Source organism: Calidris pugnax, unplaced genomic scaffold (assembly GCF_001431845.1).
Source record: "Calidris pugnax isolate Ruff unplaced genomic scaffold, ASM143184v1 scaffold9, whole genome shotgun sequence".
Lineage (NCBI taxonomy): Eukaryota > Metazoa > Chordata > Aves > Charadriiformes > Scolopacidae > Calidris > Calidris pugnax.
In genome coordinates this window covers 5,477,494-5,503,900 of record NW_015090778.1, presented here as the reverse complement: position 1 = coordinate 5,503,900, position 26,407 = coordinate 5,477,494, and the positions used below count along the sequence as shown (strand labels likewise).

The window sequence follows — 26,407 nt, the reverse complement described above, 5'->3', positions numbered from 1 at the left end:
CATGGGACGCACAAACACCCCCTTCTCGCATGCAAAACTGGCCAGCCTCCGAGGGAAAATGTTTTACCCACTAGTGAACCGGCCAGGAAGTGTCTTCAGGATAAAAAATGAGGTGAAAACAGCAGCAAAATACAGCATTTTAAAACAAAATGTTGATTTGAATGCCATCTTCATGCCCTGCAAACTCCCACCCGCAAAGCGCCACTATTCTGGGGTGCCCTTGTGGGCAGAAAAGCCAGAAAAACTGCTGCCAAGATCAGGCAGGGTCTAAATAAATCTTATTATTATATAGGATGAGCAGGACACGTAATCAGATGACTAATGGGTTTATAAGCATGCCGGAGAGCTCTCCCAAAAAGGAGACTGGCTCTTTGGATTAGTCCTACTCCACTCCATCCAGCCTGGCCTTGAACCCCTCCAGGGATGGGGCAGCCACAGCTTCTCTGGGCAACCTGGACCAGGCTCTCATCACCCTCAGAATAAAGAATTTCTTCCTGACATCTCATCTAAACCTACCTTCTTCCAGTTTGAAACCATTACCCCTCATCTTATTGCTCTACTCCCTTGATCAAGAGTCCCTCCCCAACTCTCCTGGAGCCCCTTCAGGGACTGGAAGGGGCTCCAAAGATCTCCCCGGAGCCTTCTCTTCTCCAGGCTGAACCCCCCAAAGCCTCTCAACCTGTCCTCACAGCAGAGGGGCTCCAGCCCTCGGAACATCTTCGTGGCCTCCTCTGGGCCTGCTCCATCCTCCATGTGGCAGGAGCAAGGGGCTGCGGGTCTCCTCAGGGATGGTTAGGCCTGGGATCGCAGTTCCCCGCAGCTCGTGGGCCTGCTGCCCCTGGGCTTTGGTGGAGGGGGGCGATGGAGGTGTTTTGGGACCTGGTTTGGGGCGGAGAGAGGTGCGGCCATGGCGCTGAACAGGAACCACTCGGAGGGCGGCGGCGTCATCGTTAACAACAGCGAGAAGTGAGGCACTGTCCCCTTCTCCCTACCCTCCGGTGGCCGGGGGGGGCAGCGGGGGGCTCTCTCCACCCTCTTCCCTTCTTTCCCAACTCAGGGTTGTGTGGGGAGCGGGGGAGGGGGGTTACTGAGGGGCCTGGGGGGGTGGTTTAACCCTCATGGTGCCGGCGTGTGTGGGCTCGTCCTCCCCTCTTCTCCCTGCGGTTGTTGGGGCTGTACGCATCCCCCTGCCCCAGGGGCTCCCCGGGGGTAGTGCTGCTAGGCCGCATCCGCAGGCCTTCCCTCCTGACACCCTTCCCTTCCTGCCCTCCTGGCTGCTGCTGGCTCGTACTGCTGTCCCCAGCCTCTCCCCTCAGCTCCGGGAGGGCTGGCAGAGCTCAGTCCCCAACCAGGTGATTCTGGCCTGGGCCCAAGCCTCATCCTTCTCTCGCCACCCAGTGCTGCGGGAGATGCTGCCCCTGCACTGTGCCTGTGCTGAAGAGCTGCCTGATTGGGGACTGCTGGACCTCCTGCCCGGTTTGGTTTGCTGGGTTCCTCGAGTGCACACCCCCAGAGTGTGTTTGGGAAGCAGCAGCAGTGTTGGGAAAAGGTGCTGGGCTATAACCATGGAAACAGAAAGCCTCCACAGAGCTGCTTCTGTCTGCATGGCAATGGGCTGTCCTCACCCTCTGTGTCTGCCAGTGTGTCTCGGTTCTGACGTGGCAGTCACCTGCTTCTGGGACAAAGGAGAAGTTCATTCTTCAGGGCTTCTTTCCATGAGGCCAGTGAAACGTTGGTACAGGAATTCTGCGCCCGACTTCCCGTTGGGATGTGACCCTTCTTAGAAGAATTTAGTAAGATCAACTCTGGGGCTTAGATTTGCATTCACTGAAACAAACAACAGCGGCAGCTCAATGTGTTACTGTTCCCAGTTGTCACCCTGCCTTGGATCAGGGGATGGGTACTGGCTGGCAGAAGGGAAAGGTGAGTGACTGAGGATGGTAACACGTAAGCTGCCGAAGATAACGGTGGTGGAGGTTTCTCCAGCTTTAGGGATTAGAGTCCCTAATGTGGATGCTGTTATGTCAATACAAGTTACCCTCTGTATCCATGCAAGGGTATTGCTCTGGCTTTAATCAGGTCAGTTTCTAATTGAGAATTAAGGAGTCAGTGCGGACAGCACGGGTCAGTGAAGTCTAGTGACGAGAAAGGGGAGCTTCTCTTGATCACATTTGTGTGACAGAGATGCTTAAGCTGTGGTTAGACCTCCAACAGCCGTGTTGCATAAGGCAGCCTGAGCAGTTCCTGCTTAGCGGTCCTTCCTCTGTTGTGTTGCTTGTGGTGCAGTAATGTGTGCACAGTAATTTCTGCACACTTGTGTGCAGAAATGCAACACCTTTAAAAAAAAAAATATATATATATATATGTCTCAAGAGGTTGATCAGTTCAGTTGACTAAATTCACTGCCTGGCTACGCAGACTGCAGTAGCTGTGCCAGCACACGGAGGAGGGAACACGAGGCTGAGAACAAGCAGCCAGTACTACTTAAATTGCTGTTGCCAACGTGAAAAAAAATGTAAGCCAGACTGATTTTGTCTGCCGAGTACTGGCCTGAGGATAAAGCCAGTTTTGGTAGGTCAGTAAACTTCCATGCGTATTGCACTTCTGCCTTGAGCTGTAACACTGTGACACCGTGTCTCCTCTCTCCTCTTGTTTGCAGCGTTTTGATGACCTATGATCACGTAGAAATTACCTTCAGTGATATCGAACCTATGCCAGATGCCTTCAAAGGGACCAAGAAAGGGAGTGTTTTCTTGACTCCCTACCGAGTAAGTAGTAAAAGGCTTTATCTTGTGTAAGGGGATAAGGGCTCTTTGCAATTCTGTATTTAAACGTCCTCAATGCACGAAAGTCGGGATAATCTACTACCCCTTGAAGTATGGCTCATCCTCTCCCTCTGGGGAGCATTATGAATTCAGCACACATCCTATCTATTTGTCAAAAGATAATAAATCTGATTAGTTCTTATACAGGCAGCTGTTTAGTCTACCAGGCATCTCGAGGACTGGAAATTAGCAATGGTCTGGAAATGCTGAATGCAAGAGCACAGCTACTAAATCAGAGCTGTGTGGAGCAGCGAGTTCTGTGGAAGCTGGGAGGAGTATTATCTGAGCCAGGGTAGCCTTCCTGGAAGACCTTATTGCCTCGGGGTGTCAGTTTACCCTTGTGGCTGTTCTGTGTAGCTTTTGGCTTGTGGAACTGACAGAGCTTCGGACATGGGAGTTTCAGTCCATCAAAAAGTCTCTTCAGCTAATAAATTTGGGCTGTGTTTCCTGTTCTGTTCTAAATACCCTTTGTAATTTGTATTTTCTTTTCAGGTTATCTTTGTATCGAAGGGAAAGGATGCAATGCAGTCATTCGTGATGCCCTTTTATCTGTTGAAAGATTGTGAGATTAAGCAGCCGGTCTTTGGAGCAAATTATATCAAGGGTACAGTGAAAGCAGAGGCAGGAGGTATGTATAGTGTGTATAGTGCAGATCTATGTTCTCTATCTTAGTTCAACTACACATTTCATAGCAGAGTATCCGGTGTAACCGAAACTGGATACTGACCAAATGGGTTTTTACAGCACTGCTAAAATATGTTTCTTTCTTTGAAACCAGCGGCTAAAAATATTCCCCTTATCTGCTCCCTTACAGTTACAATGAACAGATCTGTTCTGCAACCCATCTCATTCCTGCCCTCTGTGCAAAGGACTTAAGTTCACTCAGAACAAGTGATCTCACTGGGTAAACATCAGAGCAGTGTCAGGGGAGGGAGGATGTCATTTTGCTTTCGTCATTTGGGGTTACCTGTTAGTTCTGCATCCTGGCCCTCCTGTGCCAGACTCGTGATCCTTCCTGGATCTGTTTGGGTTTTCAGGTGCAGATCTCCAGAGCTCTGTTCTCCTGTTGTGCAATTCAAGGAAAGGCGTGCTTTTCCTATAGTGCATCTTAGCAGTAAAAATGGCACTTGGAAGAGAACGGACTGTCTTAAAATCAGGGAATCTTCAAGGGGTGGTTTCGTATTACGGTCAATGAGAAGGTTGTGGTAGACATTTTCAAGAATGTGTTTTTTTAATCACTGTTTTATGCTTCTGCTTTTTACCAAAGGTTTGGTAAACTCTTTCATCCCCAGCTTGGTTTAGTCTATTAGTTGTGGCACTGAAGTCACCGTGCTGTGCTTAGGGGACTTCAGTTTGTAATCCTGAAATCAGCATCGTAGTTTCTGTGTGGGAGCAAAGTGGGACCATCCAGCGTGAGAGGAAACCCAAGCAGTAATAACAAACTCAGTAAACTCTGTGAAAGGCAAACGCCTTTAGCTATATCTTTGTGAGTTTTCCCCAGAGGCTGACTCCTTTGAGGAAGTTGCTTTAACAGCCGTGAGGGTCTGGTTTAGCTCAAAAGGCTCTTTAATCTACACGTCCCTGTTTCAGCACTGACACAGCTTCTGCTTTGATGCATTGTTGGGACTCTGGGCTGTGTGTGTTTTTCTTTTTTAGTCTGTAATATGAGATGTCACTAATTTTTTTTTTTCTATTATTATTATCCTCACTTGAAATATCTTCCACAGACTCTAATGGATTTATGAGGACCGTGTTTTTCATTAAGCTCTTTGCTTCATTGGGCACTCAGACTCCCAAACTAATTTATAGCTGACAGTTAGGTGTAGTTGCAAAGGCTTTTTACCAAACGGGATTAACAAAATCCCTGTCTTCTGCACTAATCTTACACAAAGCCAGAGCAAATCCACACTCCTGATAGCCTGGTCTGTCAGCAACCGCTGTGGAACCAGGCACAGCTTTAGTAAGCTTTTGAATGTCTTCCTCATTGATGTTTCTTCAGGTGTCTCTTGACCTGAAAATACTGCCCAATGTGATATTTTTTTTTTCCTGATAATAGGGTAATTCTGCCACAGTATCTGCATATTTTTTTTCTTGGATATGTGGGATAAGCTCTTTAAAAAATTATATCCAGGGCAGGTAATAGAGGTAAAGCATGGAATATATAGCATTTCGATGCTATTTAGCATCGAAACAACCTCTCCTTCCATCTGAATTCTGTCTTTCTCCCCTGCAGGTGGCTGGGAAGGATCTGCCACGTTCAAGATGACCTTTTCAGCTGGGGGTGCCATCGAGTTTGGGCAGCGCATGCTGCAAGTGGCATCTCAAGGTACAGGAGTCGGGTAGTGGCTGCTGTACAGTTCCATGGTTTCACCTCACAAAAAGGGCAATTTTAGGTTACGACAGGTTGGATTCAAATCCACGTGAGTTCCAGCCTGTTTCTGAACTCACTTGCTGTAAAAACTCTTTTTTTTATATCCCAGTAACAGCAGATTTATGGGGATGGAGCTTGTTTGTTTTTCAGATAAGGATTCTTTAAGTTTGCTGGAGATCTTCGCCTGCATTTGATGCTGGCTTGATGATTTCATGAGGTCAGCTTTATCTTTACTTTTCCAGTCTCCAGAGGCGAAATACCCAACGGAGCTTACGGCTATTCCTATATGCCAAATGGATCCTATGCTTTTGCACCAGCTGCAGCTAATGGGGGCTACCCCTACCCACCACCTCCTCCTGGTAAGTCTGGGCATCGAGGATGGGGACTGCTCTAATTAGCAAAAGTTCAAATAGGCAAAAAGGGGAGGAAGAAACGCTGATTTTACATAATCTTTTAGATTGAATCCGATGCCTCGTGCAACTTTTCTTTCTGAGCTGAACTGTATTTGCCTTTGGCTTGTTTTGGCTGTGTGCTGTGACCCACCCAAAGGAGCTGAGTCTTTTTGCTGTGTTATTTCCTTTCCTGACAGAGTTCTATCCCGGCCCCCCCGTGGCAGCTGGAGACATGGGTTACATGCAGCTCCCACCCCCGCCGTACCCGGGGCCCATGGAGCCCCCCCCTGTCAGTGGCCCAGTTGGCCCAGACGTGCCCTCCACTCCTGCAGGTAAGAAGCATGATCGGGTGAATTAGCTCACAATGGTTTTATTACCCACGAAACAGACATTGTTTCTTGTCTGTTATCTCTTGGGGAACTTAGAGTCATCTTAGATGCTCCATTTAGAAGTTTAAATTGTTCGGGAGAGGGATGAAGGAACTCCCCTAATCTCCAGCCTTGTATATCCAGCTCAGTCTGGAGGCCAGCCTGATCCAGGGTGGATACCATTAGTGGATATTTTGCAGCTGGTTTTATTCTTGTGGTATTAAAAACCACAGTTTATGATTCTTCTGTTGTGATAATCTTGCTCTGTTAGATGAATATAAAGAAATCGATGGTGAAATAAGTTTCTGTTCCATTTTAGTTAGTTATGTGGCTTTGCTGATATTTGCTCCCCCTTCCCCCATTTCGCTCTAATCTGGCTGCTTTTGCTTAAATTATATTAAACAGAGGAATAGATAATGGAAAGGGGCTGGCGAAAAGTCAGTCTCATTTTCACTCATTTGGGATTTATCAAAATTATTTCAAACACGGTCTTAAAAGGGTTGGGAACCAACCCAAACAAAAGACCGTTTGTGGTTGGACACAACCATAGATCTCTCAAGGATAATTTCTTATCCAGACAAATATCTTTAACTTCTCTCTTTTGTTTGAATAAAAAAAGTCATCTTTGAACTATGATTTGGAAAGTGGCACTGATCCAGGTGGTTTTACAAGACTCTTGTATTCTGCAGAAATAGAAGACCTGAATTATCTTAATAAAGTACCATCTTTAAACTGTGAATCCCCTGAGCTGCTATAAACTTGTGCTGATTTTTGTTTTGTCTTGTGTTCTCACTCCCAAGAAAGATAGTTTGTTGACTCCTTTTTTAAGGGTTATTGTCTGTATTTAGGCAAAACAGCCGTTAGTGTTTATTTGTTGGCCAACAGGCAAGTCCCAGGTGACATCTCCATACTAAATCTTGGAACTGTTTCACTCTGACTTGACAGTTTTGTGGCAACTGAATCTTTAGTCCTTGGAGGAGATAATGCTCAATTGTGTTCATTGTAGCTATTTTGCAACTCAAGCCTTGGTCAAAGAGTGCTCTGTTAGTAACGCTTGATGGCTGAGAATATGTGGAGTTTTTGGTTGATTGTAAAAGTTCTCTGTGTGTCACCAAGTTGGTAACTTCTCTTTCTGTGACAGCTGAGGCAAAGGCTGCCGAAGCCGCTGCCAGTGCTTACTACAGCCCCGTCAACCCACACAACGTCTACATGCCCACGGTAAGTCCCTGGGTTATTCTGGTGTTGCAGCGTGAGCCCAAGTGTGTATTTACCAGCTGTTTCTCTCAGTGACAGAATCACAGAATCTTCTAGGTTGGAAGGGACCTTAAAGATCATCTTGTCCAACCGTCAACCCAACTGACAAAAATAGACACCCACACAACAAACAAGGAGCATCATCACTAAACCATATCTCCCAGCACTACATCAACCCGTCTTTTGAACACCTCCAGGGATGGTGCCTCAACCACCTCCCTGGGCAGCCCATTCCAACCCCAGTTCCCTCAGCCTCTCCTCATAAGACTTATTCTCCAGACCCCTCACCATCTTTGTCGCCCTTCTCTGGACCCGCTCCAGCACCTCAATGTCTTTTTTATGGTAGGGGGCCCAAAACTGGACAAAGCAAAGACGCAGCAAAGTTTGTCTAAATTGATTTTCATTGGTGGTGTTTGTGGTTTTTGTTTTGTAGGTTGGTTTTTTTTATTACCTTAGCAATGAATTGAGAGTCTTTTATTGTCTTTATTTCAGGACCAGCCACCCCCTCCTCCATACTTCCCACCAGAGGACAAGAAAAACCAATAAGCTAACAGAGAACTTCTCCACAACTCATTGCTTTCTTAACTTCCCACTTTGGCAGAATATTGGGGCATGGTCCATAGCACTGAGGAGTAGAGCCTTCCCCCGAGGCAGGTAGCTTTCCTGGACTCTAGTGGTAGATGTGTGCAGAGAAAGGGGAGAGATTTGGGCAGCCTGGGTTCCCTCGCAGAGCTCTGAGGGGTTGCTGTCCTGCCGCAGTGTTCCCTTCTCCCTCTGCTAGAACTGGAGGTTCTCTTCACCTGTGATCATTTCCCTTATCTCTGTTTCTTATGATACTTAAATTATACCTCTTTAGAGTAAGCAACGGCTCCAAACTGATAATTAACTTGCTCATAATATGGAAACAAGGCTCTTGGGCGGAGCTGAGAGTGTCTTGAATTTATCTTAGTTTGCAGCCAAGAGCATCTCTGGACACAGGGATGTCTCTGGGTGTTCCTCTCAACCCAGAGTGTCACATCCAACTTTTCCCTCTGCTACTGAGAAAGGGCTTCAAAGGGAACCTTTGGGATCTCAAAGGAAATAGATATCCATTATATGTTTGAGAGAGCTGTTAAACATCCTTGAGGGGTTTTTTTTTTAGCTAAGTCATTCCTGACAATCGTAGCAAATAATCTGGTAGCCCTCCAAAATTCCCTGCTGTGCACTCCGTACGATGACACTGACAAGCTTCCCTTCTTAAGAAAACATACTACTCTTTACAGGGTTAATTAGTAGCATCTAACTCGTTATAGATCACACGGGAACACTAATTTTCTGTTGTCTCTTCCAGTTAGACACGTGGGCTTGAGATCACTAAGTCCTGAATATTCTCTTTATTAGTCTATAATGCACTTTTTTTTTTTTTTTCTTTCCTGTTAACACAAGTTACACTTTTTGGCCAGTGAAGCGTTTTACTGTTGTGATTTAAATGTTAATTAATAGCTAATGGGGAGAAAATAGTTGCTTTGTTTCTGCCCTGGATGCACTTGAGAGAATATGCAAAAGGTTGGAATAAGCTGTTAGGTACAACCGAGCTGCTCATATGAAGGTTGTTTAATGCTGTTCCTGGCTCAGCTGTGAATTTACTTCCCAGTAACTCGACCATGGGCCCCTTGGACTGAGGGTTCGAGCGTTTCCTTTCCGTAGCATTGATTAATTGAGCTCATTAACGACGACTCTTAATATGCAGAACCTCTGCAGGACCGATTGGAATCCAGGTTGTAAAATGTTGCACAAATCAGACCTTTTTCTGACTTCTGACAGCTGAGAGAGTGAAAATCCTTCCCGGCAAGTGTGAGGAGAGCTGGTGTGCTAGGAAACCCCTGAGACTTGCTGCATGCAGCCTGCTTGGAGAGATACAAAAAGGTCCACCTCCTGTTTTCTTTTTGTTTGAGTCTCGCTGATTAATCAAATTGCTACTGTCCGTGCACTGACTTTTCTAGAATTGCTACTGCAGTGATGTAAAGAAATGGTTATTTTAAAAAAAAAAATATTTATTTTGAAAATGTTTGATTAATATATTAATGTGAAATGACTTTTGAATGCAGATTTGTTTTGCCGAGACTGTGAAGTAAAGAGAAATCAGCTCAAAACTCAGTGTTTGAGTATTTATATGTGTGTTAGTGGGCAAACTTGGTGACTTACTACCTTTGTGTGGGGAGAGGGAGAATTAAACAGCAAAATCTCTTTGGATTTTGTTTTTGGCTGTTCATTGGTGACATTAGTCACTTGATTTCTCTTGGCTGACGTTGTGAAATGAAAATAAGATGTTAAAATATTTTGACAAGCACCCATTTCACAATACGTGTTGTAAATGGGTGAGGTGACAAGTTAATGCTTTACCCAGATGTATCACCCAGGTGTTTTTTTCAGACCAATTGTCCTTGTAAAACTTAAAACCTATTGCTAGAAGAAGCAGTCGAGGGACACAGCATAGTTGTTGCCTCTGAAATATGTCTGTTGTTAGAATCAATCCATAATTTTATCTTTTTTTTTTTTTAACCCAGAGTCCTGGGTTGCACTGGTGTGTGTCAAACAAGGGATTCAGAAGCTGCTCTACAGGTAACATCCAAAGCCTGTGTGGTTTTGTTCCTCTCTGAGCTGGGACTGGCCACCTTCATTCCCTGGAACTCCCTGAACAGCCAGGGTGGCTGTTTCCCAGGTTCTGCTCTCCTCCTCCATGGCTTTGGCCTCTCCCGTCCTCCCACGTGGCTGTTCTACTGCATTTTAGGGCTGCCTGAGCCACTTGGGTTTGTTTTCTGTAGCAAGAGGTGGGTGGAGAAGGAAAGTATTAAAAGAGAAAATGTTACAGCCCAGTAGGAACCTAATAAATCCTGTTCTGTGAATTAAATTACTTCCAAGCGAGGTTTCCTGAGTCACATCAGTCTGACTGTAAGATGCTGCAGAAACCTCTCTGTTCTGTTCTCCCTCCCAGTTACCCTCTACTCCTGGACAGATAATCCTAGAAAACACAGATTGCAGGAAGTTTCCAGGTCTGTTGCCCAGCACCAGTCGCCGTGAGGTTGGCAACAATCCCCACAAACCCATGAGGTTTTTGTTTTGTTTTGTTCTGGTTTTTAAGTCTTTTCTCAACGGAGTGTGCTTGAGAGAAGCAGCACTGAGACAGTCTGCTCTGAGGAGAGCTTGGCTGTGTGGCTCAAGCTGAGTGTCTCTTCCCCTAGTGTGGACAAGATCTGCAGACAGACCATGGGGTTTGCTGCCTGGAAAAAGGAAAATACGTTGCAAGGATGAGTCAGGCTGGAATAAATGAAATATTCCTCTCCTCAGCATGGGGATTAGTGAGCTACATCAGCAGCGTTTGAGCTGTGAGCTTTTTGGAGTGGTTTGTTGGTGAATGTCCCCGTTCCTCCGGGCCGGGAGCTTGGCACCTCACGGGAGGTGAGGAGGAATAAGCCAAAATAAAGAGATTGATGATGGTCCTTTCAGTGCGTTTGGAGCTCGCTGGTGGGAAGTGAAGCTCGTTTGGGGAATGGCTGAAGCTGTGGGGCCAAAAGGCCGGGCAAGTCACAGTCAGCACAGCTCAACCCAGTATTCGGTTGAGTGGAGCAGCACGATTCAGAAGGGTGCAGATTTTGGGGAGATAGATGCCAGTGAGGATCCCTGCCTTGCTTGTTAAAATCTGAAAGCCCAAATTTGGCTTAAATACTCACTGCCCTCTCCCCGATGGGAAGCGGGAGCTGTGCTCTGCTTTGGAAAGGGATTTAGGGAGGGTGGAAGGGTCAGCCGGTCCTGCTGCCCACGTGGAAAGTTTGAAATATTAAAGCAGGGAAATGCAATTGAAAGTCTGCGTCTGGTCGGGAAATGGGAGTAGGGCAGGAGGAAATGTTGGGCATTAATGTGTCTCCAGAGCTGGTTCCTGCTTGAGTGAGTAACCAGCCGTGCAGCAGAGAGGCTCTCATGGGAAAACTAGATTGGTACCATTAAATTCCAATATTTGGATGGATTCTACTGAAGAAAAAGATGGGGCACAGGGAACAGTTAGGGTTGGATCTGGTTAATCTTTTGCCGTAGACAGGTTTTCTACCAGCCTTCCAGCTCTGTCTCCTCAATCCGACTGGGGCTTTTCATTTGAGAAGCCTCTCACCACACCTCGTGGCTGCTTCCCTCCCTCATGGGGCTGTGGTGTAATGGGGTGTTTCTCAAGTGCTTTTGAGATCTTACGCAAAAAATCCTGTTGCTGCAGGAACTGCAGGTACTCCTTACAGATTGCCTGCTCTCGGCCCTGAAACCTTGCTGATGTCCCTGGGGGCTGGGGAAGGTCTTTACCCTGGAAGGACGGGGCGTGAGTGTGCTTGCCCAGGATTGCCTCCAGCTGAAGGAGGAGACCAAGCCCTCCTCCTCCTCCTCCTCCTCCTCCTCCTCCTCCTCCTCCTCCTCCTCCTCCTCCTCCTCCTCCTCCTCCTCCTCCTCCTCCTGCCCAGATTTTACCTTAAGCACTTCTATATTGTGCAACTTATTACCAAAAAAAAAAAAAACCAAACCAAAAAAAACCAAATTGTTCTTTTGCATTAATAGCTGGGCCTTAAGCACTTCTATATTGTGCAACTTATTACCAAAAAAAAAAACACCAAAAAACCCCAAATTGTTCTTTTGCATTAATAGCTGGAGGTGTGCATGGAGCAGTCATGGGGATGGTGGTTAAGCCAGCCTGGCCAGCACCCACCTGCCCCACGTGTGTGTCTTCCTCTGGGGACCACAAGGACTCCCCACCGCTCTCCCAGCAGCAGATGGTCAAATTGTAGCTCTGCCCCGTGATGGACACTGTGATTTATGAGCTACGGCTTGTGGTGCTGGCTCCCTTTGCAATCCAGAGGTTGCAGGAGGCGTGGGGTGAAGTTTGGACCCAACTGCTGCCTGGGCCAGTCCTCACCGGTGAGTGGCTGGTCTTGGCTCATGTGGTCCCATCACAGGCACCTCCAGCCCTAAACAAGGGCCAGGTTGGTATTTGGAGATGGTTTTTGCTTAAGACAGGCTGTGACCAAGAGGTGGTTTCAGGTTTGAAGCCGTCCAAAGTGGCAAGTGTGGCGTTTTTTTGGTGGGTTGGCATGAAATGCAGGGCGGAGATATTTTTTTTTTATTTTATTATTATTATTTTTGGGCAAGGGTTTTCTTTGCAGCCCTGCCGGGTATTACTCACCCGTCTGCTCCCCTGCGTGAGTCAGCTCCAGGAGCTGCCATCATGAGACTGAACTGGAAACTGGTATTTCAGCACCCTCCTTGCTCAAGGGCTGGCCGTGACGGTGCCGCCCCCGAGAGAGGCCAGAACGGGAGGTGAAGAGACCCCGGGTGACGGCGAGCAGGAGCAGGGACTGCTGTGTCTCAGGACCCCAATCCATCTCTGCAACACCCTCCTGGCCACCCACCTCCCGTCTCCTACAGCCTCTGGATACTGGAGCAAAAGGTATTGGCTTGGGCTCCATTTGCCAGCTTGGTTTGCTGAATCTCACCTTTCTAAACTTTTCCTTTCCCTTCCTCAAGTCCAGCCTCTCCCTCCTCCTCCTCCTCCTCCTCCACGTACTTTGCTCCGTAAGGGCTGGGCTCTGGCTGGGACAGGGTTTGCTCTCCCCACGGTGCAGATTGGCTGCAATATTCCACACGATTCCGTGTTTTGGCGTGTCTGGCTGGGATCTGGGGGTGGTGGGAGGGGTTCAGCCCTGCAGCCTCCTCCCATCATCCAAGCGTGTGGCTCCGCAGGGCTTGGTGGGCTCCTCAGGGGGCTTTGACACGTGTGTTGGGGCGAGGCGGTGGTGGAGAAACCATGGTGGGACCATTTTGGTGCTGAAGGTGGTCAGTAATTAGTCAGGATAGGCATGAAGGTGCTTAATGTGGACCATGGGGCATGCCTGGTACCCAGATGTCACCCCCTAAACTTCTTCCACTTTCACAGGCACCCACCTCAAGCAGGTCCTGCTGCTCTGAACTCAGTGCCCCAAAACTAGCAGACGAAATGACCTCGATACATGTGTCCCCCCCTTTCCTGTCCCTGTGGTGAGAGCCATTGCTGCCCCGTCCCTGCGGTGAGGGGGTGATAAATCCAGCGCCTGACACCGAATTCATCTCTCTGGGAGAGGGAGGGGGATGAAATATGGGCTGTGTGGAGGTGGCACATGGCAGTGATGGAGAAGACCTTTTAAAGCCTGTCACGGGGCGCCCCGAGCCAAACGAATGGCACCCGGGTCAATACCTGAAGTTGGTGACCTTCTAAAGGACAAGGCAGGGTGATGCCTGGGCCAGGGGGACACACCTGTGGTGTCCTCCTGCCTTCTGCAGCCAGGGTGGTGGCCAGGCAGGTCAGCCCTGTGGTCTGGGGGCCAGGGGGGTGGCAGGGAAGTGGGATGAGGGTGGGCAGGACACGTCGTGCTTTCCCCTGTGGGACCCTGGGGAGCTGGAGCAGCTCCGAGCAGAGCTTGGCATCAGAGTGGTGGTTCCTCTGGAGGGGCTGGGGTGGCCAGTGAAGCCCCCCCACCGGGTGACCTGGGTGATGACTGCCTCATGGGCAGCATGGCCGGAGTCATCCTCACCCCCCTTGCCATGGAGGCAGCAGGTCTCATGCTGAACCCGTGCTCCCTCCTGGGGGGAAACGACAGCTTTCACACCCACCCTGCCCCACATGCGTGGCTGGAAGTCCTCTGTGTTCTTCCCAGAAGGTCAGGGTTACCCTTGGTGTCCTTCTAAGATGTCCCAAATGGGGTGGGGGATGCTGTGTGTCCCCCACCTTCTTCTTCCCGGGTACCACTGCTTTTTGCAAGGTGCACTCAGAGGGCTCAGGAAGGAAAGATGTGGGGTTAGGGCAGAAATAACTAAAAGGCCCCAAAATAGACATGGAAAGGAAGGAACTGACGTCCCTCCTGGGTATGAAGTCGCTGGTCCCAGAGCACACAGCACCCACAGGTTCCTGGGGGGATGCCCCGGCCGGGCAGCCCTGAGGAGGGGGAGCAGGAGCATCGCTCTTCTCATTTGGAAACCACTTCCCTCTCCTCCACCTTGTGCTCTTAACCGTGCTCCTTGCCAAACTGGGGCAGGCGCAGCCAGGGTTTGCAGAGTCATCGGACCCCGTGTTTAAAAGGAGAAGTGAGGGAGGGACATGTTGAAATCAATTTTTTGACTATTATTTGCCCATTTCCAGCCGAGAGATAGAGATAAGGGTGAGGACAGGCTGCGGCTCCAGGATTATCAAGCCAAGAGGTAGGGAGATAAACTGCTATTAACGCTTGCAGAGGGTCCTTTCATGCTGGGTTTTCCTTTAAGGGGAAAATTATATCCTTTAAAGAGGGCACTAGTGCATGTTCTTTGGAAATTTGTTTTCTCAGTAGCACCTACAGCCCCGTGCATGAGCAAACTGTGGACTTTATTTATACCAGGGGCAGAGTGTGACCCCCCAGGAGTACAGCCCTATGGCCTGTAAGGAAAAGGAGTTTCCTCTCAGGTTAATTGTTCTGAAAAGGAAGGGATGGGTTTACTCTATATTGTGTTCACTCCACATTGTGCATAAATATAGTACATGCTGCTGGCTAGTTATTTTGGGGGGCAGTTAGAGGGCTATTTTATGGAACATTGACTTTAGGAAAACAAAGTCCCTTTATAGAGACCCCTGACCTGGGGTGTCTGGGATGTTTTGCGAGGTCCTGGTTGTCCTGCAGATTTGGGGCATGGAGTTCATTGGGATTGTCTCTACTAACCAGAAACCTGTCCTAATTCTGGAGCTGCTTTTATAGGGCTTTTCTTATTGTTTCCTGGCCAAGAAGTAATTTGAGGTGCAGGTACAGTGAGGTTTGTGAGCGCAGTGATTTTTGCCACCGGTGTTTTGTGGAGCAGGCGGCTGCTGGTAAAACCCGGGAGGAAAAAAGGATATCTGCTGCTATTGAAACATGGAATAACTCTCTCTTTGCATGAACAGAGGCTCAAAACTGTGCAAGCCCTGCACAGAGCCCTTCTGAAGGGACCATGCTGGCCACTCCAGCCAGCACTGCAAACCAGCCCTGAGCAGTGCAGTGACGAGCTGGGGAACTTCTGGGGAAAGTGCTTTTTAGCAGACACTTCCACACTGAAGCTGAAGTTTTTCTCTCTAAAACCTGCAATACCCCAGCACAGCCGTTGGCTCCTGGCCAGAGAATGATTGCCTGATGCTTAGCAATATTTATGATCGCGATGGGTTTTATTTCTTCAGCCTTACAAGAGAAGGGAGGCAGATTTGAGGTTTAAGTAAGTTTTTACTGGTTGTTCTCTCTGTACTAGCCAAGGTAAGAGACATTTCTTCAACCTCTGTTATTTTTTTTGTTGGCAAGAAGCAACGAAAGGTGTGAGCAGCTCAGGGATGCTGTGTCCACATCCTGCCTTTATCTCTGTGATTGCTCTTTGCCAGGCCAGATTTTGCTTTTGCAATCAAAGCTAAAGGCAAAGACAACAACGATCATTCTCAAATGCCATAGTGCACTTTACATCTCTACTTCCCACTGACAATATTTTGTGGTGGAGCACGGCGCTGACCTCCCAGATCAATAATCAGCATTTGTGTGTGTCAAGGGAGAGTGGATGCAGAATAGAAATCCTCCATTGTGTCCCTCTCCATCAGTGAGGGAGGAGAAGGCTTTCAAACTGTTTGTCCAAGATGAAGCAAATGTGAGGCTGGTTAAAGCCCAGGCTGAGGCTGGCAGGGCTGGGCAAGCACCTCTGAGTGTCTCTGCCAGCAGAGGGGATGGACTCTCTCTGGGCACAGGGTGAGGAGGTGGCTCCACCAAACTGGGGAAGTCAGAGGAAGTGATGCTGAAGCCCATTTCCTCCAGGCTACTGCGCCGGTGCCTGGGGCCAGTTACAAAAGAGCCTTGCTGATGTGGAAGAGAGCAGAAGTGTAACGAGCAGACTTTTTTTCAGACCTCAGGGGATGAAGCTGAATGACAGAGCAGGGATGGTTTTCAGCTTTTCGGTGTCTCGCTGTACCTCTCCCTGGATTAGCCTGGCATCCCCCTGCCCCTGGCCACGTGCTGTGCGTGGGCTGTGTGTGCACCCTCACAGCCCTGGTCCCGTGGTGGTTGACCTGCATAAAGAAAACTTGACCCCCACATGGCCCCGCTGCCAACGCCAGCACCTCCTGGTGCCCCAACTTTAGGAAACCCCTTTAGCCAATATAACCTGCTCTCACGTGGTTTTAGAGCAAAGGGAAGTTGTGTCACTCCTAAAGCAGCTAAAACAGTGCAATCTGCCTTAATTAAAGGACAAGATGATTGCAAGGGTGAAAGGCACTGTCTGTCTGCCTCCCCCCTGTCCTCTCACAAGGGATGCTGCTGCCAGTGTCCTCCTGCAGCCCTGGTTTGAGCCAGGGTGCCTCAGGGTACCCCCATGTGGGTACCACCACGCAGGTACCCCCATGCTATTGGAGTCAGCTCTTCGCAGTGCCTTGTACAGTAGTTACAGGGACAAACTTTCCAGTGCAATCCCCATGGTCGTGGTTTCCTGCTTGGATTAAGCAGAAATCCCTGACAGGCTACACCCCACGTACAGCACAGGGCGGGTGGGCAGAGGCTCTATCTGAAGGATCTTGATTGCAGCTTCCAGGAGCACTTGTGGGGCCAGATATAGGAAGGATGGAAAGACAAAAACTCCCCTCGATGGGGACAGTAGTGTTGGCCGTGGTCACAGCCCTACTTTGCAGAGCCTGTGGGTGCTCAACACACAAGCCTTGAACACAGGCTGATGTCCTTCCCCGGGCTGTGGGTCCATCCGCTGAGCAGCACATGCCTGTGCAGCCCAACAGCCCCTCCGAACCCCAGCCCGGGCTGCTCTCAGCTGTGTGTGGAAGTACATTAAACACCCAGGAGCCAGCCAGCTCATCCCTTGGTCATCTCCTGGGCTGCAGCTCCCCACTTTGCCATCAGCACGGGGGTTTCGATAGGGATCTTGGAGGGGCGGGTGCTGCTGCCGGTCTGTGATAGGCAACTGCCCTGGGAGTTGCAATCAGATAAAGTGTTTACAAGAATGAAAACTGACAGTAGAAGCACAAGTTTTTAACTCCATTTCCTGCTGCTCTTTTTCTCAGTAACCAGCTCTGCCTGGACAGCCCGTTGAGGGAAAAGGCTGTGTGCTCTTTTCTGGTGCCATTCCTGGCACGTGTGCTGACTGCATCAGTTCTCAGCCCAGCCTTGTCCAACGTGCACAGGTGCTGCAGGGATTTCCCACTGAGTTTTCACAGTGGTTTTCAAATCCCCTCCATGCCATGGGGCTGAAGATGACTTCTGCTTTCTGCAGGGTCCCTGTCTGCGCTCTCAGGCCATGATGGAGCCCAAATACACATGGGAGCCCAGATCCTCCACGTAGCCCCCACCCATGCTCCCCACCACCCCCTTTCCCTGCTGAGCTTTGCCTTCTCAGGACTATTTCTGTCCACTTGCTCCCAATTCCTTGCTCATCAATAACAGCAGGGACTGGATGAGACACCTTCCTTTTGCCCCCATCCTGTCTGTGCCCTGAGGTCCCTGTTGCCGAGGGGCTGGCTGTGCAGGATGGGGGGGTGGGAAGCAGGGTCAGGGTGCCGGCGTCCCCGAGCTGCTTTCGAAGGAGGCCTGTGCACGTTTCCGCTTGTTAAAATGGCCACGGGGAGATAAGGTCTGTGGTTTCCTTTGAGCATGCGAGCGAGGGGGAGAGGCGGCAGCGGCAGAAAGAGCTGCAGCCGTTCCCCTGCCCCCAGCTCAGCCTCCCCCCGGGATGGATGCTGCCGGCGAGACCCCCGTGGGGACCCTCCCCGGGGATGAGAGCCCCGAGGTAGGTGGTCTTGACCCCGGGGGGGTGGGGAGAGGGTTGGGGGTGCAATGGCTGCAGGGAGGGGGTCAGGGCAGCTGTGCCTGTGGACCCCCGGGGGCAGATCTGGGTGCTGGGGTTGTAAAAGGGGAGTGAGAGGAAAGGGACCGAGTCTGTGTCTTGGCCAGGGATGCTTTGCAAGAGTGAGCAAGGAGCAGGAGTGGGGATGTGGGGGTATCATACCCCTGCAAACGTGCACCCCAGGGCTGTGTAGGGCTCTGCTGTGGCTCTGTGCCACCACTGAGGGTCCCCTCTTAACCCAGCTACAGCTTCCCAGTGCCTCCCAGTCCCCCTGGGCTCCCTGTGCCAGCAGATCCCCCAAAGCCCTGCTCTGGCCCAACCCAACCGACTTCCTCTGCAGTGGCCAGACAGACAATGTCCTTGTGTCTGTCCCTGTGGAGATGGGACCTGCAGCTCTTCTTGCCTCTGCCCAGCGCTGCTGGGAGGATGTGGGCATGACTCCCCTGTGCTGGACCCTGGGGTGATCTGTGCTGGTGGTGTCCCTCCACAAGGGACTTGCCCTCCCTCCTAAGTGCCATCTCTGCACCAAGCTAGCCTTCTGTACTGGTGACATTGCCACAGCTACCCGGGCAGGGGGGGAAGGATGCCGGTGGCTGTGTCTGGATGTGGAGTTAAGCACCTCTCCTGGATTTGAGCTGGGGTCTTGGCGTGGGGATTAGCAGCAGTAAACACATCCTGGTGGCTCAGCTCAGCTTTAGCTTAACCAGTCCCGTGCACTTATGGGCGAGCACAGAGCAGGTCCCCGAAGCCAGAAGGGAGCAACAGGGAGCTGCTTCCCCCCAAAAATCCACCTCAATTCCTCCCCTGCCCTCTCATGCTACTCCCCTGCTGGGCCAGGAGCTGATGCTTGTGCTTTGTTGATAAGTAACAGCAGCCAAGAAATAAAAATCCTTTTTCCTCTCCCCTCTGTCCTTGAGACCCTGCTGTGGGGCAGCGCTGCCCACGGGGATGCTGAAGGGTCTGGGATGGAGCCATCGTGCCCTGGCACAGGCAGGATGGTGCTGGCAGCAGCAGAAGGTAGACCATCCCTTGGGCAGGGGCAGGCAGGGGCCCTCCTGGGTGCAACAGGTCCCCCTTTCACAGGGGCTGCAGAACCACCTCAGCCCCCAGCACCTCAAAAAGAAGGGAAGGGGGAGAGAAGCAGCTCAAGGGTTAAACCAGCCGGCGGTGGAAGAGTTGAATCCAGTCCAGATGGCCAGGGGATTATGCCAGCCCTAGATTTGCCATAAGCAAACGTTAATATTCCAGCTTGGGGGTGGTTTTGTTTGTTTTTTTTTTCTATTAGGGGGATCTTAAGGTCATTTTGGGGCCTGGGCTGACCCACAGGTAGGGCTGGTCCATCTGAGCTGGGGCCATGCTCGGCGTACACCCCTCAGCACAGAGCGAGCCCAACTTGTTTCAATTATTTTCATTAATTTTTTTTTTTGGTGTTGTCCCGTCGCGCTCCCAAAAAGGCTCCGGCACTGAGAACCGTAGCGGATGTCACGGGGCCAGCAGTTCCCCTCCCGCTGACTGCGTCACCCGGCTCGCGGTGGTGGCAAAGTCACCGTCACCCGGCCGGGCTCCGCAGCAGGAAGGAGTTGCTCAGCCACGGTGGTGGCCGAATCCAGCCCATGGTTAGAGAAGCTGATGCAGGACGGGCTCAGCATCAGCGTCAGGGAGGGAACAGGGGGTGAGGATGGGCTGAGAGCTGGGGCTTGCCAGGGAAAAGGGTGTTTTTGGCAGAGGGGCTTTGATCTCCCAGTCAGAGCTGGGATGAGTGGGTGGTGACATTTGAGGCAGGGGGTGATGGGGGCTGCGTAGGCAGCAGGACCCTCTGGCCAACCCCAGAGCTGAGGTCCACCAGAGCCATGCTGTGCCTCATAAAGTGACAAAGTTTTAATTCAATTTCCTTTTGGAAAGTCAATGCTCTTGCTGATCATCCTTCAAGTGGGGAATGGACCTTCAGCTCAACACTGAGCAGTGCACAATCACAGCAGCGCTCACATTGCTTTCTGGCAAGGGGACTCAAGTCACAAATCTCCATGGCTTTTCGGTGTCTCCTTGCCCATAGCTGCTTTGCCCAGCCTGCAGCTCCTCCCTGTGCTTCAGCCCTCTCCCTTAGCTGGTTTGCTCTCTAGCCTGGTCCTGCTGGGCCTGGCCAGGCCAGCAAGCAGCTTTGTGGGGCAAGAGGTAGGTGACCAGCTTTTAAAGCCTCCTATGGGTCACTCCAAATTGCTGTTGCCACCCTTGCTGCTCCACTGGTGGGTGATAATGGAAGTGGTCTCTTGGCTGCAGGGCGTCACAGCACCCTTTGGGGCACCCCACCCTGATGCTGCCCCATCCCAGCTGCCCCGCCTGGCCATGGTTTCCTCCTAAACCCACCCTCTACCCAATCTAATGGGAAACCTCTCTTCTTTCTCTAGATGGATCTGTCCCACCGGTTCTCCAAGAGAGAGGTACGAGTGTGGTCCTTGCCATGGTCTCCCTTGGTGGCACTGGAGGGGGTGGCAGTTCTCCTGGGGCTTGGGGACATGGCTCAGCTCCTGAAGATGCTCTCCAGGAACAGCCAGTGGTGGCCAGGAAGGGTTGGATGCTGGGAGGGGGGAGGCAGGGACCAACAGGGAGTTCTGGGAGCTGTTGTGGGGGACACCCTGCTAATCCTGGGGGATGCACAGGGAAAGTCCTTGCTGGTCTGGCCCTCTTCCAAGGTGTTGGCATCCCCCCACAGCTGGCCCTGCTCTACGAGGAGGTCCTCTACACCATCCTACACCGCCTGGGCAAGCCCGAGCCCCACCACGTTGCTGATGCCCAGGAGCTCTACACCTACGTGCAAAAGGTAGGTCCCCACCTCTCCAACGGGATCCCCAAAACCTGTCCCCTGACATGCCCACCCTCCCTTCTAAAGGAGATGGGGGTCACATGGAGGGAATACTTAATGGGCACCTTGAAAGACGTAGCAGCAGTGTCCAGCTGGAGAGCTGGGACAGCTGGGAAATATTAGCTTTAGGGAGAAATATTTATCTTAGACTGGGGATGGTTGGAAGCAGACTCTTCCTCAAGAGCTTTCAGCTGGTTCCCAGCCATTCTGCTGGGCTCTTTGCTCCTCTCCCCTCCCCTCGAGCTGCAGCTGGCTCCCAGGGAGCGGAGGGAAGCCCCTGGATGCTCTCCAGCCACCATTAACTGTCCCTGACATCTACAACAGGCTTTCGGCATGGATGAGGAGGAACACAACATCATCATGCAGCAGGTCAAAGAACTGGAGGTATGCAGCGAGATGGCATCTCCCCAGTGTGCTGTGGCTCAGGGGGTCCCCACATCAGGGTGATGCTGGAGGGCTGCAGTGCCTCCTCACCCCTGTGTTTGGGCTTTGGGGTGCCCTGGGCCATGCTGGGGGTGTTGCTCAGGAGCTGTTTGTTAGCATGAGCAGCAGCTGATGATTCAAATCCTTCTTGAGCCCCATCCTTCCTCCTGGGGTTAGTGACTCCTCGAGCCCCATCCTTCCTCATGGGGTTAGTGACTCCACCATAAGCATTTTACTTTTTTTTTTCCAGAGCCCAATTTTCTGCCTGAAAGCAACTGTGAAGGAAGCCAAGGGGATTTTGGGTAAAGACGTCAGTGGTAAGTGGAGACGGGTGGGTGTCCCATGGGAAAAGGGAGAGCCACTGCTCCCGATGGGGACTTGCAACGAGGTCTCTGCCCTCGCAGGGTTCAGTGACCCCTACTGCCTGCTGGGCATCTGTGAGAAACCGGAGAGGAACCCTCCCAGAGCAGTCGGACCAGGATCTCACAGCATCGAGGCCAAGAGCCACGAACTGGCCCACCATGACCACAAGAAGCGGATGAAGGCTGTGGTCAAAGACCTCATCCCCGAAGACCAGATCCATCGCACACAAGTCATAAGCCAGACCCTCAACCCAGCGTGGGACGAGACATTTATCCTGTAACCTACCACCCCTTAAGCTTTGCTCATCGGGGGGTTGATCAGGGCTCTCAGGGTGGATGGGTGGGTTCACCACTCACCCCAACCAGGAGCTGGGGCTCTGATGGGACCCACTGGGGTTTGTCAGGCTTCTGGTCTGACCCACGCATTAGGTCCAGTGAGACAAAAAACAAAAGCGTGGTAAAAATCCCTCCCTTGGGGCTCTCCCACCAGTTTCCCAGCCTGTGTGGGGTGGTCTGGGGTGTCCCCAGGGAGGAGCCACCTTCCTGTAAGCCCCAGCTGTCCTGCCTGCTTGCTGCCAGTCCCTTGGGGTCCCTTGGATGCTGCTCGAGTAACAGCATCCCACTGGTGCCTTGCAGGGAGTTTGAAGACACGGAGACGGCCAGCTTCCACCTGGACATGTGGTGAGCAGCAATGTCCCACGGCCACCAACCCCGACCCCCGGCCTGTGTGAGGTCCTGTCTCTTGGGAGGGTCCCTGGGACCCTGGCAGGACCCTGTCCTGCACCCTTTAAAAAGCCCCAGAAACCAGCTGGAGATTCCTTTCCCCAACACTTTTTGCTGGAGCAGGATGCAACCAGTGAGAGCCCAGGCCAACTGAGATTGATCCTGAGCCCCTTTATTTATTTATTTATTTAGAAGCTGTGTGCTAGCAGATTTTGGCTGGAGAGCTGGTTTTGGGGGTGGCCTCCATCCTGACATATTCTGCCCCCTTCCCTGCCCCCTCCCAGCACCTTCCCTTCTCCGCTGTCATTGCAGCTCCCTGAAATGTTTTGCAATCTCCTGAATTTCCTCCTTTCCCCCCCGTGGTGGGTTTCTCTGCCCACCCTCACAGGGACTCGGACGTGGTGGAGTCAGTGCGGCACAAGCTGGGGGAGCTGACGGACCTCCACGGCCTCAAACGGTGGGTGCTCAACGGCCTGATTCTCACGGCTGCCGAGGAAAGAGGGTTTAAAAAATGTTTATTTGCCTGCTGGATTTTAAAAATTGCCTTTAGAAGGAAGGAATGAGGGAGAAGGTCTGCATTGCCCTGCTTAGTCCTGACCATGGCTGGGTCACGGCCACAGGAAACCTTTTCACCCCCTCCTTTGTTCATGCCTTTCAGGATCTTCAAAGATGCTCGTAAGGACAAAGGGCAGGACGATTTCCTGGGGAATGTGGTCCTTCACCTGAAGGTGAGTGCTCTGGTGCATCCTCTCCTCCGAGCGACTCCCCAGGTGCTGGTTCAACCTCACGGGGTCCAGGCAGGATCCCAGCCCCGTGGCAGCACCGAGTTTGCCCAGGATGTAGCTCAGAGCCACAATTTGATGCCCAGTCCCTCACTTTGGTGCCCCAGCCACTCCAACACAGTGATTATACATCTTTTATTTTTAATCCGATTCTAGAGTTATCCAAAACAGCACCTTCCTGCCCCATTAAGGCAGTGGGAGCTGGTCCTTGAGCAGGATCCTTCCCCCGGGAAGGCTGCCCAGGGCTTCCCCCTTGTCTCTGTGTGTGCAGGACCTGCACTGCTGGGATGACCAGTGGTACCAGCTGGAGCCACGGACAGAGACGTACCCCAACCGGGGACAGTGTCACCTGCAGTTCCTGCTGACTCACAAGAAGGTGGGAGGGGATGGGAAGGGGGCCCCGTTCCTTTTTGGCAGGACAGGGAAGCTGCCTGTCTCTTGGGGCCCCAGATCCCTGCCCCAGGACCAGAGGTGCCAGCACCAGGGTTTGCACATGCTGGAAACCAGCTCGGTCCTCCCCTGAGCTCCATGCCAGCATGGAAGCTTTGCCCCTGGTGCACTTACACCCCTTGTCTTGGCTTCAAACAGGGCTCTCTGGCCTTTTGGATTCCATGTCTCTGCATGTTCAGGCAAGTTATGGTTATTTCTCCTATGCCTTGTCTCTTTTCAGAGGGCCACCACGAGCAGCCGGACACAGCCGAGCTACACCGTCCATCGCCACCTCCTGCAGCAGCTGGTGTCCTACGAGATCCTTCAGCACCAGGTAGCAAGGGGGGAAGAAGCAGCTCTCCATCAGCTGGGCTGGGGTGAAGGCTTCCTTTGGAGCCCACCACGCCTGACACATTGCTGCAAGGAGATGGGGAGGAGGGTTGTGGTGGTGCCTGCTGGGTGCCTGGCAGCCTTATGGTGCATCCATTCCCTTCGTGACCCTGCAAACACCCCCCACCCCAGTGCCTGTCCCCTGTCCTCGCTCAGCCCAGCTGGCTCCAGGACATGTCACCCTCCTTTTGCATCCTGGCAGGCAGGCAGCATCTCCTGGGACGGTGAGCTGAGCAGGCACGCCAGCACCGTGCTCTACCTGCACGCCACGCAGAAGGACCTCTCCGACTTCCACCAGGTCATGGCGTGAGTACCCCACACCCATGGAGACATGGCACAGCATCATGGAGGGGGTCACGGGTCCCAACACCTTTCCTGGGGGAGTCTGACCACAGCCAGTCTCTGGTGGTGTGTCTGATACTGTCTCCTGCCCCGAGCAGCACCAGGAGACCAGGGTCCTGCCCCTGCAAATCCCGGCTGTAGCCATGGGTGGGGGAGACCCACATTGGTCTCTGTGTGTCCCCCAGCCCCCAGGGGCTCAGCCCAGCCTCTCCCTCCTCCCCAGGCAGTGGCTGGCGTACAGCAAGCTCTACCAGAGCCTGGAGTTCAACAGCAACTGCCTGCTCCACCAGATCACCAGCATCGAGTACCAGTGGGTGCAGGAGCGCCTGAAGCCAGAGCAGGTGAGGGGCTTCCAGCACCACCCTGGGGGCAGAGATCAGGGGAACGTACCCCATGCACCCAACCCCCAGCCTCTCCTTCCAGCTCCTGGGGCCATTTTTCTGCCCCCATGTTCCAGGAAGGGCAGGAGTTTGTGGGGTATAGGGGTGCTGGGGGGATGGAGGGCATTTCTGGGGAGAACCAGCCATGGGGACCAGGACAACCCACAGGCCAGGGAGCCCCTTTGCCCCAGGGGTTTGCTCTCCCTCTCCATGGAGAAGCCCTCACCCTTTGCACTGACATCCCCCTCCTTCATCGCTGCCGCCAAGTCAATCACACCTCCCTGCAAAACTTAAATATGACCCAATTCCTACTTTTTCCTGCCCGTTTTCTGAGGGCATCCCTACACCCTGCACCTCTCAACTTTTTCATGAATAGCCATGAGGTTGAAGTGCAAAGCCCCTCCAGGGAGAAGTTACCTGAGGCATCGGGGGGTTTTCCCATCCCTGGAGCAGGCTAGAAAGGAGCAGGAGCCACCGGCTGCCTCCACCATGATGCCATGGTCCTTCCAGCACCTCTCTCTGATGCTGAGGGCAACACGTGTTTCCTTCCCTTTCCCCAGAAAGCAGAGCTGGCTGAGTCCTTCCAGTCCTTGCTGACTTACGGGGTCTCCCTCATCCGGAGGTACCGCATCATTTTCCCTCTCTCTGTCCCGAGGTCCACGGAGAGGCTCCAGTCCCTGCTCCGGTGAGTCAAGCACTGGTGCCAACTGCACATGGGGTCATATTGCTTGGCCACCATGAGGGATAAGCCTGTGAGCTTGAGAAAAAACCCTCAAAAGCCCTTTCTGCCCCCTTCTAGGCTGCTGTGACAATTGTCCTGTCCCTCATTGTTGGGAGGGGTAGCTCTGTTTGGGTAGGGTCTCTGGGGGGAGAGGTGGTTGTTTCTCACCAGAAAGTTCTCATTTTTGCAGAGTCCTGGTCCAGATGTGCAAAATGAAAGCTTTCCACGAGCTGTGCACGCTCAGCCCTGACCTCCCCCAGATGGTCTCCACAGCACTGAAGGTAGCAGGACTGGGGTGTCTCACCCTCTCTATCCCCCGGGATTTGGGATTCTATGGCTCTCCCTTCTCATCCATCCCCTGCCCAATGCCCACTCCTCACCCTCTCCTGCAAAGCCACACAGACCACCCTGAATGGGACAAACACCTGCCCCTCTTCAACCTGGTGATCCAGTCCTCTGGTTCCCACCGCATGGACCTGGGTCCTGCCCACACTCAGGGGACAGAGAGAGTGAAGGGGTGACAGGGCTGGCTTTGCTCTTCCTGCTTCCCTGCCATCACACCGGGACCCCTCTCTTGCAGTCAGGCACGACGGAGTGGTTTCACATGAAAAAGCAGCACCTCAAGCCCATGGTGAAGGTCAGTTCCCATCTCTGCCTCTCTGACATGTTAAGAAACAACTTGCTGGGCTAGGGGTGGGAGGCCCAGGAAGGGTGGGAATACAAGGCTGAGGTGGGGCTTCTCCAGTTTTCTGCTTGCCCAGCCTGCAGCTCCTCCCTGTGCTTCAGCCCTCTCCCTTAGCTGGTTTGCTCTCTAGCCTGGTCCTGCTGGGCCTGGCCAGGCCAGCAAGCAGCTTTGTGGGGCAAGAGGTAGGTGACCAGCTTTTAAAGCCTCCTATGGGTCACTCCAAATTGC

General features: G+C 52.0%; 2 protein-coding genes across 2 annotated transcripts; both read left to right on the top strand.

Annotated features, from left to right (window-relative positions):
* The first annotated feature begins 886 nt into the window (after nucleotides 1–886).
* WBP2 (WW domain binding protein 2) lies at nucleotides 887–9,342 on the top strand. Its single transcript, XM_014953160.1, has 8 exons — nucleotides 887–966; nucleotides 2,660–2,768; nucleotides 3,318–3,453; nucleotides 5,059–5,151; nucleotides 5,439–5,555; nucleotides 5,786–5,920; nucleotides 7,098–7,174; nucleotides 7,703–9,342. Exons 1-8 carry the CDS (start codon nucleotides 908–910, stop codon nucleotides 7,754–7,756), a joined length of 780 nt encoding a protein of 259 aa, XP_014808646.1. The 5' UTR covers nucleotides 887–907; the 3' UTR covers nucleotides 7,757–9,342.
* Nucleotides 9,343–19,624: 10,282 nt separating this feature from the next.
* Nucleotides 19,625–26,185, top strand: LOC106892671 (protein unc-13 homolog D-like). The gene is made up of 16 exons (XM_014950042.1): nucleotides 19,625–19,698; nucleotides 20,488–20,520; nucleotides 20,793–20,900; nucleotides 21,267–21,326; nucleotides 21,616–21,682; nucleotides 21,770–22,004; nucleotides 22,364–22,408; nucleotides 22,839–22,907; nucleotides 23,109–23,178; nucleotides 23,504–23,608; nucleotides 23,903–23,995; nucleotides 24,254–24,357; nucleotides 24,617–24,734; nucleotides 25,334–25,458; nucleotides 25,685–25,775; nucleotides 26,075–26,185. Exons 1-16 carry the CDS (start codon nucleotides 19,696–19,698, stop codon nucleotides 26,183–26,185), a joined length of 1,437 nt encoding a protein of 478 aa, XP_014805528.1. The 5' UTR covers nucleotides 19,625–19,695.
* Nucleotides 26,186–26,407: the final 222 nt, after the last annotated feature.

Bases quoted from the DNA above. Each gene is read 5' to 3' on its own strand.
- WBP2 (XM_014953160.1), top strand. From the start codon at position 908: ATGGCGCTGAACAGGAACCACTCGGAGGGCGGCGGCGTCATCGTTAAC. The intron at 5,921-7,097 runs GTAAGAAGCATG...TTTCTGTGACAG, and splicing joins CGTGCCCTCCACTCCTGCAG to CTGAGGCAAAGGCTGCCGAA. The intron at 7,175-7,702 runs GTAAGTCCCTGG...TCTTTATTTCAG, and splicing joins ACAACGTCTACATGCCCACG to GACCAGCCACCCCCTCCTCC.
- LOC106892671 (XM_014950042.1), top strand. The intron at 20,901-21,266 runs GTAGGTCCCCAC...CATCTACAACAG, and splicing joins TCTACACCTACGTGCAAAAG to GCTTTCGGCATGGATGAGGA. The intron at 24,358-24,616 runs GTGAGTACCCCA...CCTCCTCCCCAG, and splicing joins GACTTCCACCAGGTCATGGC to GCAGTGGCTGGCGTACAGCA.